This window comes from Labrus mixtus, chromosome 6, assembly GCF_963584025.1.
Source record: "Labrus mixtus chromosome 6, fLabMix1.1, whole genome shotgun sequence".
Lineage (NCBI taxonomy): Eukaryota > Metazoa > Chordata > Actinopteri > Labriformes > Labridae > Labrus > Labrus mixtus.
Window position 1 is genome coordinate 26,598,543 of NC_083617.1, and position 13,660 is coordinate 26,612,202.

A 13,660-nucleotide genomic window follows, 5' to 3' on the forward strand; every position below is an offset into this window, starting at 1 on the left:
TCCAGTATGGGGGGAAATGTATCTAAAATAACTCCTGCATCTTTAACCATCGATTCCCCAGCGCCATTCAAAACTTCATCGGCCTTCATCACGCACAGCTGTTCATCTGAACCTCTGATATTGCTATTATGGTTAGAAGCTGCTCATGCAGAGGTAAAGGGTACCCCATGTTTCTATATCATAGGGCCACATTGAGTGCTGTCCAAAAACATGGACTGTGGAGTGGGAAGAGTTTGTTAAACCCTCCAACAAAGAATCTGCACCAATGCTAACTTACCGAGCAGGTGTAACGCCTTTCATTACGTGTCATGGGAAGCGCTCTGATGCCAAAGATCCATTTTATCATCTGAACAAAAATGCCTTTAAATAAGATCTGTGAAGTGTTCTCATATTATGGAGTGAATTTTACATGATCTGTATCTCACCAACAGTCATAGAGCTGCAGCTAAGGCTCCAGACATCTCACAGTGTTCCAGACATCCTCTGTTTGGTGAGTTTGGGCTTCTGCCCTCAGGCAGGAGATACAGAATACCAAAAGCAAAGTCCAACAGGTCGAAAAAACGTTGTGTAACTCAGGCCATGAAACGAATGAACTCCAATGATGACCATGATGACTTATGAGTTGATTTTGGTTTAAATGATGGCTTTATGGACGGATGCATTTGCTTTTGAATGTGCAGCGTTTCGATATATGCTGCGCATTTTTCTAAATGTATGTCGTTTCATCAGTTGCTGAGCGTTTGACCCCTACCGGCCACCATAAATTTACCCTCAGGGACAATAAAGTTGAAGTTGAACTTATTATTTGAGTGACACAAAAACATGGTTACATAAAGGTCCTATTTCTGTGGAAGTGAGGGGAGTTTGTCCCCAAGCTTCCTGCTGCATGTATACCCTCCACCTTAACAAAGGGTACTTCACTCAGCTGAGTGGACCATCGACTGTATTGAACAAATGTATGTAGCCACCTTCATGTCACACAATGGTTTTTTGGGTGAGGCAATAAATTGAAAGATAGTAATTTTCCCATCTGTAGTACCATGTAACGATATTTTTGTACCCAGTGGAGTTGGCCTCCGCTGGTCATTTGAAAGAATGCAAGTTTGAGGCTCTTTAGAATAAGCTACACTCTTGAAACAAATGCCATTTTCACACTTTCAAAAATCGGCAAATTTACCGCAAATTTCAGGTTGACTACATGTTCAGCCCAACATTTTTCTGCCAAGCCACCTAGTGAAATTCCAGTGTCAAGTCAGTCGTTACGACGCAGCAGCAGGAAATATTCAGAGATCCCCCCCCTCCAAACTGAAATGGGAAACTTCTCCCTATTAGGAACAAAAACAGCTCAAGAGTCTGCATTCATTTCTTATACATTCTATAATCTGTATGAGATGACAAAGATTTGGAATATGATGAATTTGAAAAGAGAACATATTGAATTCCCCACAGGGATCAATGAAGTTTATTTATCAGTTGATCATTATGCTACAGAGCCACCGTGCACCAAAGAGTAAAAGGACACATCTTAACAAGAAAACATAGCACATAAAACACAAGCCAATGTCACACCAATAAAATAATGGATGTTTTATGCACTGCAGTTGCTTTGAACGCCAATATCCTCCCATGTGGTTGTTAGTGGACTCATTTACCTTCCGCCTGAATTCTTCATGATTTCCCGCTGCAGCTGATTGCCTCTAATTTCAGCCGAGCATCTCCGGAAGGGAATCATTGTGGGACATGAGTGGGGACTATGGCAGCTAAATGATCTCCAGTGGACGTAGGCTTTAATAGAGGCTAAATGGTGACGCTTCTGTCTGAAGCTCATTACCCGCCTCTCAATACCCTGGAGTCCTGGCTCAGCTTCACGTCGAGCACTTTCCTGCCAGGAGGAGGGTGATTACAACATTTTGCTCGACAAAAGCTCATTCCCCTTCGCTTCTTTCATCGTTTCCTGTCTTCTCCCTCGCCCTCCCTTTCTGTCTGTGGTCACCCCCTTCTATCTCAGCTCGCCTCCCTCTGTGTTTCTTTGAAACATGCTCTCTCCTGCACCTCACAAGCATCTCAGGCGTATTATCCTCTGGCTGATTCGTCTTTGTGTCCTTCTGGTGATTACAACACTTAGAGACAGGCAAGCCATGAATGGTAGAGTGTTTACCCAATTACAAACAATAAGCAGAATTATGAATCATACACCAGCTTGTCATCTCGACAACATCAACAACAAAAACTGCAATAGCAACACAAAAATGTACGGGAATCAAAAGCAGTTTGAAAGAGAATCACAAGAGAGCTGCAGAATGGAAAGCAGATGGGAGAAACGCTGATGTACGCACAGGGTATCATCCAGCCAGGGAGGAGCGGAGGCCTACGCATTTCTCTGCCAAGGCTCGATGTACTCGAGACCCAGATGGGCAAAGATGTCCTTTTCAGTCGTAGCTGCCAGGAACTCTTTCTACAGAGAGGATAAACAAACAGAAAACCAGTCACTTCTGCAGAATATGAAGGAATTTGTTTTCAGTGCAGAACCTTAAATTCTGTATTTAGGCTTTACTATTGCTAAAAAATGTTTGTCTTGTACCCACAGCCATGAAACCATGCTTCTATTTAGGCTCATGCCTCACTGCAAGCTGTCAATATCAATTAAGGTTTTTATTTGCCCTGACTGTGCCACAAGGCTAAAACATGAGGCCACTGTACAGATTTACATTTGACCGTCCACCTCCCACATAAACACTCTAACCTTGCTCAAAGTGATTGCACTCTTCTGCAGATGAGTATTTTCCCTGACAAATCACGACAGGGCTATTAACTGCTGGCCGTATACCAACGCCAGGCAAAGAGCTATGTCTCTATAGAAGTGGTGGCGGGGCCTGACTCACCTTGGGAATGAGACAGCCAGAAGAGAGAGCGGGGCTGTGATTCTGACACTTCCTGCCTTCGAGTGCTAAACTGGACCTGACACATTACGAAGACATGGCAGAAAATCCGAGAGCACGTCGGCTCCCGCTGCTAGCCGAAGGCAGACATAGCTGGGAGCAAATAGTTGGCAGCCTGATAGAAAAGCACTACAAGGCACGTCTCCCGGCGTACTGGCTTGTTCTTTATAATGCAAATGACAGGTGAGCCATGCAGCAGGGGGCTGGCGTGCACGCTGCATGAAGCTCTGTTCATATCACACCTCTTTAATTCTCTTTCAAACCTAATTTGGGTTAAAGTTAGAGCAGGTCTCACAATGTCGGTCTTACTTGAAGTTTCTATCAGATGCGGTGACGCTGTAGGAAATAATTGCTGAGATGTGGGAACATGGCGCTACTGAAGAAGAAGAGTCCTACAGGGCAAGAAATGAGGTCAAGAAACAAGTGAACAGTTATCCAGATCACCTTTACCACTTTATCTGGAAGTATAGGTGAATAAACAATCCAACAAAGAAAACAATAAGGACAGAATGTGATCAGATGGAATGCTAACCTGGAACCCTGGATACAATTTAGCCTTAATTCACATCGGAGAAATGTGCATGCAGGCGCAGCTAGAAAATCTTCTCTTAGAACTTTCCTCTCAACGTTTCCATTTTTTTTGCATCTTGAGTTGCCAGTCAGACAGCAAACAATGGCACAGCATGGAGAAATATTGGCTTGAAGGCCTTTAAACTCCAACTGCTGGCTTGAGTGAAAGCACCAAAAAGTTTCCCCTGCACCTCCAGAGGCTCTATCATCTATCTCCAACAGCTAATCTGGGGTTTCCTTGACTCCTGGATCCATTGGCTGTTAACTCTCTAACACTGCCCTTCAATTATTTATTTCTCTGATGCTTATAAACTGTGGCAGGCTAATATATAATAAAAATAAAACCAATGTTTCACACAACATCCAGATTTTGACAATACTGAATTGTGTGCTGGGTTGTTTTTTGTTTGTTTTAGGGTTGTTGATGTCTTGTACAACTTGAAGAGACCAAGCACCAATCTCCAGTGTTGAAGAAATGAAACCAATGCGGAAGTGCAAAATCCTGCAGTTTGTCGAGTGTCCGCTTGAGGCTGGCTCCAGAAACCCCGGATGTCACTTACACATGACTGGCAAAAATGTCTACAGCATAAATAAACACGTTTCCAGCCTGGTACAAAAACCTAAATGGGTCAAACTAGTAATTGTCATTACTGGCAAACACTGTACGGGGGGTGAATTATTTTTAAACCGTATCTGTCTTGATATTATGAACGATACGTGTTATCCATAGTTAGCCGCGCAGCTGACCTGATTGACAGGTGGGCACGATTCAATGGACACACAACCCAGCACAAGGACTCTTTTTGAGGTGCTTGAACAAATTAGTTTTGCTGCCCCTCCATTTGGACAAACACTAAAGCTAACAGCTAACAAAGTACATGTGTTTAATGCTAACATTTAAAGCTGTCTGAAGACAACTCTTGTGTTACTATAAATCATGAGCTCAGAGAAAATCTGGAGCTTCTTTATTGTAATTAAATAATAATAATAATTTATCCTTTATTAATCCTGCAAGGGGAAATTTGTTTTTTACACTCTGTTTAATGAACATGCTACACAAACATAGGCTGAAATACACAAACAGGATCCTATGGACATACATTAATGGAGAGGTCTCAGAATGAGGGGGCTGCCCACAGCGAGCACTCCAGAGCAGTTTTTGGGGTTCCGTGCCTTGCTCAAGGGCACCTCGGCAGTGCTCAGGAAGTGGACTGGCACCAGCTACCAGACCAATTTCCAGACTTGGTCCATGCCAGGATTTGAACCGGCGACCCTCTGATTCCCAAGCCAAGTCCCTACAGACTGAGCTACTGCCGCACCGTAAACATAAAAGTAAACATTGATTTTTATTTATAAAATAAAACTAAGAGATGAAAAATATTGGAGCAGGTTTCAACAGTTTGACACATTTTTATCAGATTTAGATATCTTGCTCACCCCTCAGGGATACATCAATAAATATACGAGAACAAACCGAGGTGAGTTTCAGCGCTTCAGGAATATGACACTGTCAAAGAATTTACAAATGAATGTTGACACAGCAATTGTTTTTTCCTCACACAGAATATTTAGAAGTCAAAGTAAGTCAGTGTCACCCTCTGAGCATTTGACTGTCAAATTGAGACACATTAGTGCCGAGTGAAAGAACTTCACTATGTCCTTCTGTCAGTCTCTGAAACATGCCATACTGTTACATACATACATACATACATACATACATACATTAAATAATTATGTGTGCATTGTTTGTATAGGTTTAGAACAAACTTACTCAAAAATGTATTTTAGCGTTGCATTATTCTTTAATAAACAAATAATAAAACATTAAAGTACAGTTAACCTGTGTAATCTGCTTTTTATTACCACTTTTTGACTCTAATTGAACCGTAACCATTTACGATCATAACAGGTTGAGACTTAAAGTTAAATGGAGTGATTTAGCGTTTGTCTGAGATCGTTCAATCTCTGCAAAGACCAGGTCAAAGTCTGTTTGTGTGTTAACTGTGTGTTTTGGTTCAAGTGAGTTATAAATCTGTATCGGATTGATGTCAGTTTGGATGCCAATTGGATTCATCCGGATCAAAGGATAAACATTTATTTTCATCAGATGACAAAAATAGCACCCCAGTTGTAATTACCCATCGTGTCCTCTCAGGTCCATCAGAGCTTCATGAGCTGAAACAAATATCTGAGCTTATTTGTGTTTCTTACTCTCATTTTCTCTGAACAAAAAAAAGCATTGCTGTCCAGAGGAATATTATCACTAGCTCACAAATAACTGTGTATTGTTACTGAAACAATGTTATATTTGAGTGAAACTATCACAGGACCCATTTAGTGGTCCATCTCTGCCTGTATTTTTCACTGTGCTCATAACCCTGAGCCCATTTACTGCTCTGATTGCTCACAACACTATGAAATGCAGACACACAGCTCTGCGATTTATGATGCAGCACGCTCTCCTGTATTAGACATACAGGTGATAAAAAAAAGCTGAGGGGGAGGAATGAGAGAAAACATGGAGGCTGCTGGGCAAGCCTGATGTGATTTAGAGTAAATCCACATTTCCAACAACATATAGCAGGGCTTTTTGTTCACAGGAAGCAACTCAGGATATCCAACTAAAGGGAACACAAAGGGCACAGATGAGATTCTCAGTGTTACCAATTTAGCCATTGTCCTGGATCAGGGCTAAAGCCCTCTTTACGCTGCACTGTCCGCTTTCCTCAATCCCTACACGCCCTCAGGGACACACTGCTTTATTTACTTTGCACAACCTAGTGTGTTCTCTCCGAGCGATAAATCCACAAACCTTATGTGCCTCCGTGTTCTTGCCTTTAGGTGAACTTCAAATGGCAAAAGCAGCATTTATTTCAGAGCTTTCTTTTGGTGTATAACAGGAGCTTAAAGTTAAACAACAGTGCAGGGGGTTATTAGAAGGAGAGGTTATCTGTGTGAGACACTCAGGTTCTGTGTGATTGGCAAAACCATCAGCACCACGAGCCAGAATGAAAGCCGTGCATGTCACTGGGAGTCAGTGTCCTTGACTTAATAAGCCGCTAATCAGCTACATGTTTCTCTGTCCGCCGCGTAATGACATCCCTCGTGGACGTGAACACATATCAGTTCCTGCAGAACATCTGCCCCTTCTCTGCTGCCCGTCATCGTCTCTCTGCCACCCGGCCCACTGCTTGATGGATGGAGCTGATGGACGTGGCTGCCTGCCCAGCTTAGACACATCAGAGACAGGGAGGGAGACGGAGCGAAAGAGAGGCAGAGGGGAAACCTGGAGAGCAGCTCAACACTGCGCTGCCAGCAGGCGTCAGAAGGACAGACACATGGAGGTAAATCAATATCAACCCAAAGAATCAACATGTGCCTGCTGGCTAAATATAAATAACATCATTAATCTGTGACAACAACTTTTCATTAACCATTAACCACCCCCAAATAACCACAAATCTATGCACGCATGCATCAAAGATTTTGTGTCATGTAAATTAAAACTAACAAAGCCAGTGGCTACGGACAACAAGAGAACCTTGTTGTCTTTATTAGACGGGACAGCTGAAGAGAGACAGGAAACGTCGAGAGGAGAGAGTGGGGGATGACATCCAGCAAAAGGCAAAAGTCGGATTCTCACCCACAGGCGCATGGCTACATAACCAGTAGGCCACCTGACGCTCCATAATCTCAGATTTTATATTTTAGTTATTTTATTGGCAGTTATTTAATATGTGTACGACTCTGGTTCCTTGTTTTGCTGTCTTGTCTGTTTCCTGTTTCAGGTGCCAGTGGGTGTGGCTGTGTGTGAGCCCGGTGTTCTCCCTCCAAGAGCTGGCTTCACTTCCTCGTTAGGGGGAGACTTGGAGAAAGAGATTTGGGAGAGAGGCTGTTCCCCAATGTCTCCTCCTCCTCTTGTCTCCTCCATTCATTTGTTGCAGGGTTTTGAGCTGGCCGTGACAACGACTTACAGAACAAACAAGAGGCAAATAAAAACCGTGTGATGACATATTTTATAGTTCTGCAAACTCAAGTACGGAGAGAGAAATCTGTAGATCTTTAGAAACACAGGAAGTCAAAAACAAGCAGAGGTCTGCCAAGAAGCAGAAATAAGGTCATGCAGAGAAGTATGCAAACTCAACCTGATGCAAATTGATTTAAACAAACTTGCTGGTGGGAAAATGTGTTGGAACAAAAGCCTCAGTAAGAGTGCTGTCATCTCACTTTGAGTGCTGACGGTCTCCTCGACCACAGCGTGCATCAAAAGATTAAATATGGAGGTTACGCTGAATGGCAGATAGACATAAAGCTTTCGAAAGCAACACTTTCAACATGTTGTTGTCTCTCTCACACGGAGAATAAAAATATATTCAGAGGGAAGCGTTTAACCTGAGGCCGTCCACTTTCATATCAGGTCATGGTAATCTTCTATCTGAGACTCAAAGGCAAAGATATGATGTTTTCTTTCATTAGCGTTTCAGGTGATCAAATCAGCCTCCTTTTTATTTGGACCTTCTTCTTCTCACTGACAGTTCCAAATAGATTACTTTATTGCCAAGAGATCAAGGAAAAACACTTTGATTGCCTTTAAGTTAATTTATCTTTATTGCAGCACACAGGAAAAGGCTGACAGGGGCAAAAAAAAAAGGAGCTCGAAGTCGATTATGCCCCTGTGTCTTCCTCCAGCAACGATCCGCTGAACGCCCACACTCCCCCTGTGATCCGCTCTGCCAGAGCTCAGTTCACAGGACAGCCGAGCGACCACGGAGGGCACAGACACCTCACTAATCACGCCAGCAATTAGTGCAGGCATCATAAAGCACCGCTGCCGATAAAACAGCTATCGAGTTTAGTGTTCTCGCCATTACCTTTCCTTCCTGGCTTGCTAATCAGCCGGTGCACTGGGCAGAGCGGCAGACGGGCAGCGAATAATGAATTCCTAATCAGAAACAATGGGATCCTCACTCTAAATCCCTGCTGTTATGGCGCTTTGCTCCCGTGGAGGAGTAAACATTTGCAAATCAAAGTTATCAAGTTGATTAGGCTGCCCAAAGGTAATAAACAGGAACAGTGAAGAGTGGGAGAAGTGCAATAAAAGCTCCATGTTTTTCCAATATAGTGTTACCAAGGAAGGTGACTCATCTAAATATACATTTCTATTGTCAGTGAATAAAAAAACTGAAGTGCAGCAGAGACCAGTCAAGTGTCCTTATCTGTTGGCACTAAATGTTCATGTTTTTATACTAAATTATGAAAAAGTGTCAATCTCGATTCCAGCTTTTTTTTTTTTTTTTTATCTATATCTTCCTCTGACTTTGATGCATGCCTTCATGCATTTATTTTACCAGTCTAACATTGATAAATACTCTTGATATAAAGTCACGTCACACTAGGTTTTTGAGATAAGGCTGCTTAGAGATTCAAAAGTAAAAAATGTGGAAATGGTTCAAATGTTAGTCAGTGTGAAAGCTCTCTGAACATTGAAAACATGAGAAAATGTGTGAGAGAACTAAAGATGTTCGACTTATTAGTTGTTGATATGTACCCAAAATGACTGTGTAAAAGACTGCAGATGTACTTTGGAAGCCAGTACAATCCAACAAACACAACCAACATGTTTGCAAAGACAGACGATGTGTGAACTAGTGTTCAGACTTTCCTGACTGACCCTATTATTGGTCGCAGAGGCGTTGCTTGTAAACAGGCAAGGCAGGCAACTGCCCAGAGCAGCGGCGAAAAATGTGCAAACTTTTGCAAAGACGGTCGGAAACCTCCCGAAGGGATTCCCATCTGACAGACCTCACTCTCTTTGACCTGCTGACATTGGTTGGATGGCCCCCCCAATTGATTTATGTCGAGCGCCCCAACAGACTCTAGAATCACCACTGATGGGTCGCCATATTGGAAATTATGTCTCACAAGAAACTTTCAGCCAATCTAGTAACAGATAAAGAGGCGGACCTGTAGCTTCTTATAGCAAACATCTTAAACTCAACAGCCTGTCATTCAGCCACGCCCCTCATTATGCATAACTCTTAACCTTAATATTAACAACAGATGAGATATACATCCCCTCCACCCGCCCCCCCTGCAGAGTGTGCCAATAAAGAAATGAAGAATCCAGATGAAACCATTTTATTTCTATCAGGCTGTAAACATGTTTATTTATGCTGTAAAAATGGACGTGGGTGTTAATGGGACATTAGAGTCAGCCTCAGGTGGACACTCCAGGAACTAAACTTTTCTTTCACTTTGAGTTGGCCTCATTGAACACAAGGGGTTGCTGCTTGATATTCACTCACATGACAAATTGATATCATTAAAAAAAACTCCACTCAGAGCTGTTAAATATTTACTTGATCTGGCTTAATCATAGGCTGTTTATAAGAAGTGGGAGAAGTATCTGGCTCTGTAAAGTCAAACCAAATCTGTGGGCGATAGGGCCCCCCCCCCCGCGACCCCGAAAGAGAAAAGCGCTACAGATAAAAGATGGATGTATGTTTGCAATGGCCAGCAGGGGGGTAACACCTTGCAAAAGAAAGTCTAATTGTATTAAAGTAAAATGTTCCCAGTTCTCCTGGGATCTATCACAAGATGATAATCTGTTGCTCACCTTTTAAATCTGAATGTATTAGCCCCTCTCCTTCCTGAACTTCATCGCAGACATTAGGAGGCGTCTTGTGAACTTGTGAGAGTGAGAGAACCATCTGTCGCTGACGTATGAAGTTCTCTCTAATCTGGAGAGCCTGTAACTGTAGCTCCACTCTTCCTCATATGGACCCAAACAGAACACTTTCCTAATGATAACAATAAATTAACTTTCTCCGGTCCACTGAAGCCCATAAATAATTAATTGGTTTGTGGGAGAGCTGGGCTGGTTTTGCATGACCGACTGGCTTCCTGTTCCAGACAGTGTGATCGGATGCTGCTGCCTCAGCAATCCTTTCATTGTGCTCAATTAAAACAGCACATTGGCAATATATAAGCTTTGTTTGGGCATTTTAATGACACCTTTTTATACTGAGATGAGCCAGGATATTCAGAGGCAATGGACCACTCACATCCCTGACAGAAAAATGAAAAGTGAAGCTCAGAGCTGCAGGTTGTGAACCGCGAACGATCAAGGTTCTTTGCTAAATTTGGTAATTTCCAACATCTTTTAAAACGTTTAAAAATAAAGGGAGCTGTTTTTACCATTTTGCTCTCATGCTGTAGTCATAGAAATTAGCTGTTATTAGGACAGCTCCGTTACTCTGACATCTCTCCATTAGTGCATGTCCATAGGATCCTGTTTGTGCATGTGTGTATATTTCAGCCTATGTGTATGTTGCATGATTAACAGAGTGTAAAAACAGAAATTTCCCCTTGCAGGGTTCAATAAAGTAAATCTTAATCTTATAGTGATGGCATCTACCTTTCATACTAAAACTAGAGGCCTTATAGCTTTTACTAGTTACTTTTATGAACTATGCACTAATGATAGTTTTGTTGATAGTCTGATTTCATTGGGCCACACCTTGCATTGATATAAAGGCAATTTATTCTCATTATAGCGTCGTGTAGCAGACTCTGTTGCTTCGACCGCAACTTCTGTACAGTTGTTTTACATCACGTCTTACCTCAGGAAAAACCCTTTCTCTGTTTTTTTGGCCTCGTTTCTCGCGCTGGGGAAGTTTCTCCTTCATATATTTATTTTTATATAAACCAGCTATCGATTTATCAAGAGATAACATTCAAAAGTTTGTCTTCTTGCCTTTTTTCTGCTCTTTTGTCTGGCTGTGAGCGATGTCTATGAACGGTTTGATTCGGTCCTGTTTTGTGTTTTGCATGTGGAGCTAAGCCATGCTCTTACATGGATGGACCTTAGTGGGGAAATGTTACAGAAAATATGAACGTGAACGGTGGCTGCACCCTCTGCATAAAGGCTTTGTGCATAAAAAAAACATTATGGTGACTGCTGTGCTGATAGAAAATAAAGCCTGCTCATGCTCAATATGGCTCATTTATTTAAAATGATCAGTTAAGACTGCAAAGACCGGCCATCCTAACATACATATAATTCATATTTTTAGGTTATAATGCATGAAATAAATACCTCAGGTTGTGGTTAATTCAAGCTTACAAGTAATCATGACTAGCATCACATGAAACATCTGGATGGCGGACAAACCAAATATCTAACTAGTGTACTTGGACACTTCTGTACCCATCTAACCATGGTCTATTTCAAACCGTCTGAGAGGGCAATCGCTTACTGCGAGCAAACCCAAAAATTCACATTTCAACTGTCAGTGAAAGAGTAGTGACGGGTTCTAGGAGCACAACGCATGAATCAGCCTGCTGATTGGTCTAAAAGAGCACTCAGGGTGACAGTCCTCTGATGGGCTGTGTGCCGGCACTTTTACCAAACGCACAAAGCTTTACTTTCTTGATGGCAGTCATTTGGTATTTTGGTAACTTGCTGTGATGTTCCCGCTGAGGAGCAATATAGTGTGTGTCCATTATAATCAAGCAGTGCTCTGTAATTTTGATGTTTGTGCCCTGGAATGGCTGCTCATAGAGAGACCCGGGCTGAGCGTCATTTTCTGTTATTTTCATGGATTTACCAAGAAGCGAACGTTTCCTAAAAGATCCAATAACTAAAAAAAAAAGGACATTTCATTCAAACTGCTTCATCCTTGATGGCTGTACTTTTTTATGATTATCATTTCCAACATGTTTCATGATGCACAGAGTTAAAAAGGCTGGCAAATACCATCCGTCTTCTCCTTCTGTATCACTGAACAGTTTCCTACTTTGAAAAAATGGTTCTCTTGGGATCTGGGAACATGTTGCTGTAAGTGCTATCTTCTCCCACGCCAGATTGATTTAAGGTGCCATGTATTTTCTTCAGCCTCTGTTGGAAGGAGAATATTTTGTGCCTGGTATTTGCTTTGAACTGTTCCCTCCATCACAGAGCCTGGAAGCACAGAGCAGTCTGATCTTAAAAGGGAAGCAGAAGTGATCTCATTTTTCGTGACTCATGTCAGAGCCTACACTGGCTCATTAATGTATTCCTCCTAATGGCACCATGTTTCCAACACAGTGTCACTGTGGCCACGAGGTGACAGAAAATATGTTCCCACATCCTGTGCCCCTGCATCGTTACAAAAATAGAGCGGAGTGATCAGGAACTTTGCATCTTTGCTCTTCTCTCTCATATTTCATACAAACAAACTGCAGTTGTTGGCATTGTAAACAGGAAATGCATCACCTCTGATCAAGAAACAGTGATTTGTCCAAGCCTTCATGGACTGGTTACAGGAGGAAACATCAATATGTGATGTCAACTGACAACAGGTTGGCTTAACAAACACACTGATATGAAATGTTGACTTTAAAAAACAGCTCCAAGCCTGCAAAATCCATCCATGCCACATCCCTTATGTGCTTTTTGTAACGGGTCTCTATAAAGCTTTGGTTTTACTGGTTGTAGCAGCATGCATCAAAGAGCCCCTTAACTGTCCCAGCAAATCTGTTTCTCTTTCACCAAGGAAATAGCCTGTGTTTTATGTGAAACTATTTACAGTGGTGACACATTATCCTTCCCAAAAGCTTGATCTTTTCCTTAACCTCAAACTGAGACTGTTTCAAAGAAAGTTTGGACCAAGCGGAAGCAAGCGTCCACTTGAGGCTCGTTCCCAAAAGGCCCATAAGTCCTTTGCAACACCCAGGTAAAAAATCTGCATTTGTTCAGCAGAAGTTCACGTTTACAGACTTGTTCAAATACAGTTTTGGTCCGGATACCTCATGTCTTTGAACTGAATGGAAGTGAATTTCTTTCTGATGCCTTCATTTAGGGATAGGACTGTGGGTAGAGTCACAAATCCGAAAGGAGCAACAGGTCGGATTCAAACAGGACCGCCCGCTTACAGGACTATACCCTCAGTAAACAGGTACATTTCCAAAGTGTCCACATGATATCAATTTATCAAACTTGTCATCCCATGAAACAACCGCGATTTTTCCACGATAGCGAGTGAATCTCTCGAGATCTTGAGAAAACGACTGAAATTAATCACTGTTGTTATTTCAAGATAATGTGATAAAAACGTCAAAATCTGATCATTATCATGGGAAAACTGAGTCAATTTAAATATGTGGATTCA

The 13,660-nt window shown here is 42.1% G+C and overlaps 1 protein-coding gene across 1 annotated transcript in view; it reads right to left on the reverse strand.

Annotated features, from left to right (window-relative positions):
* Positions 1-1,434: 1,434 nt before the first annotated feature.
* Positions 1,435-13,660, reverse strand: part of dntt (deoxynucleotidyltransferase, terminal) — a 94,957-nt gene continuing 82,731 nt past the window's right edge. The window contains exon 12 of the mRNA XM_061040719.1: positions 1,435-2,455. Within this exon, the coding sequence (XP_060896702.1) occupies positions 2,369-2,455 (87 nt within the window). The 3' untranslated portion in view covers positions 1,435-2,368. The remainder of the gene's footprint in view (positions 2,456-13,660) is intronic.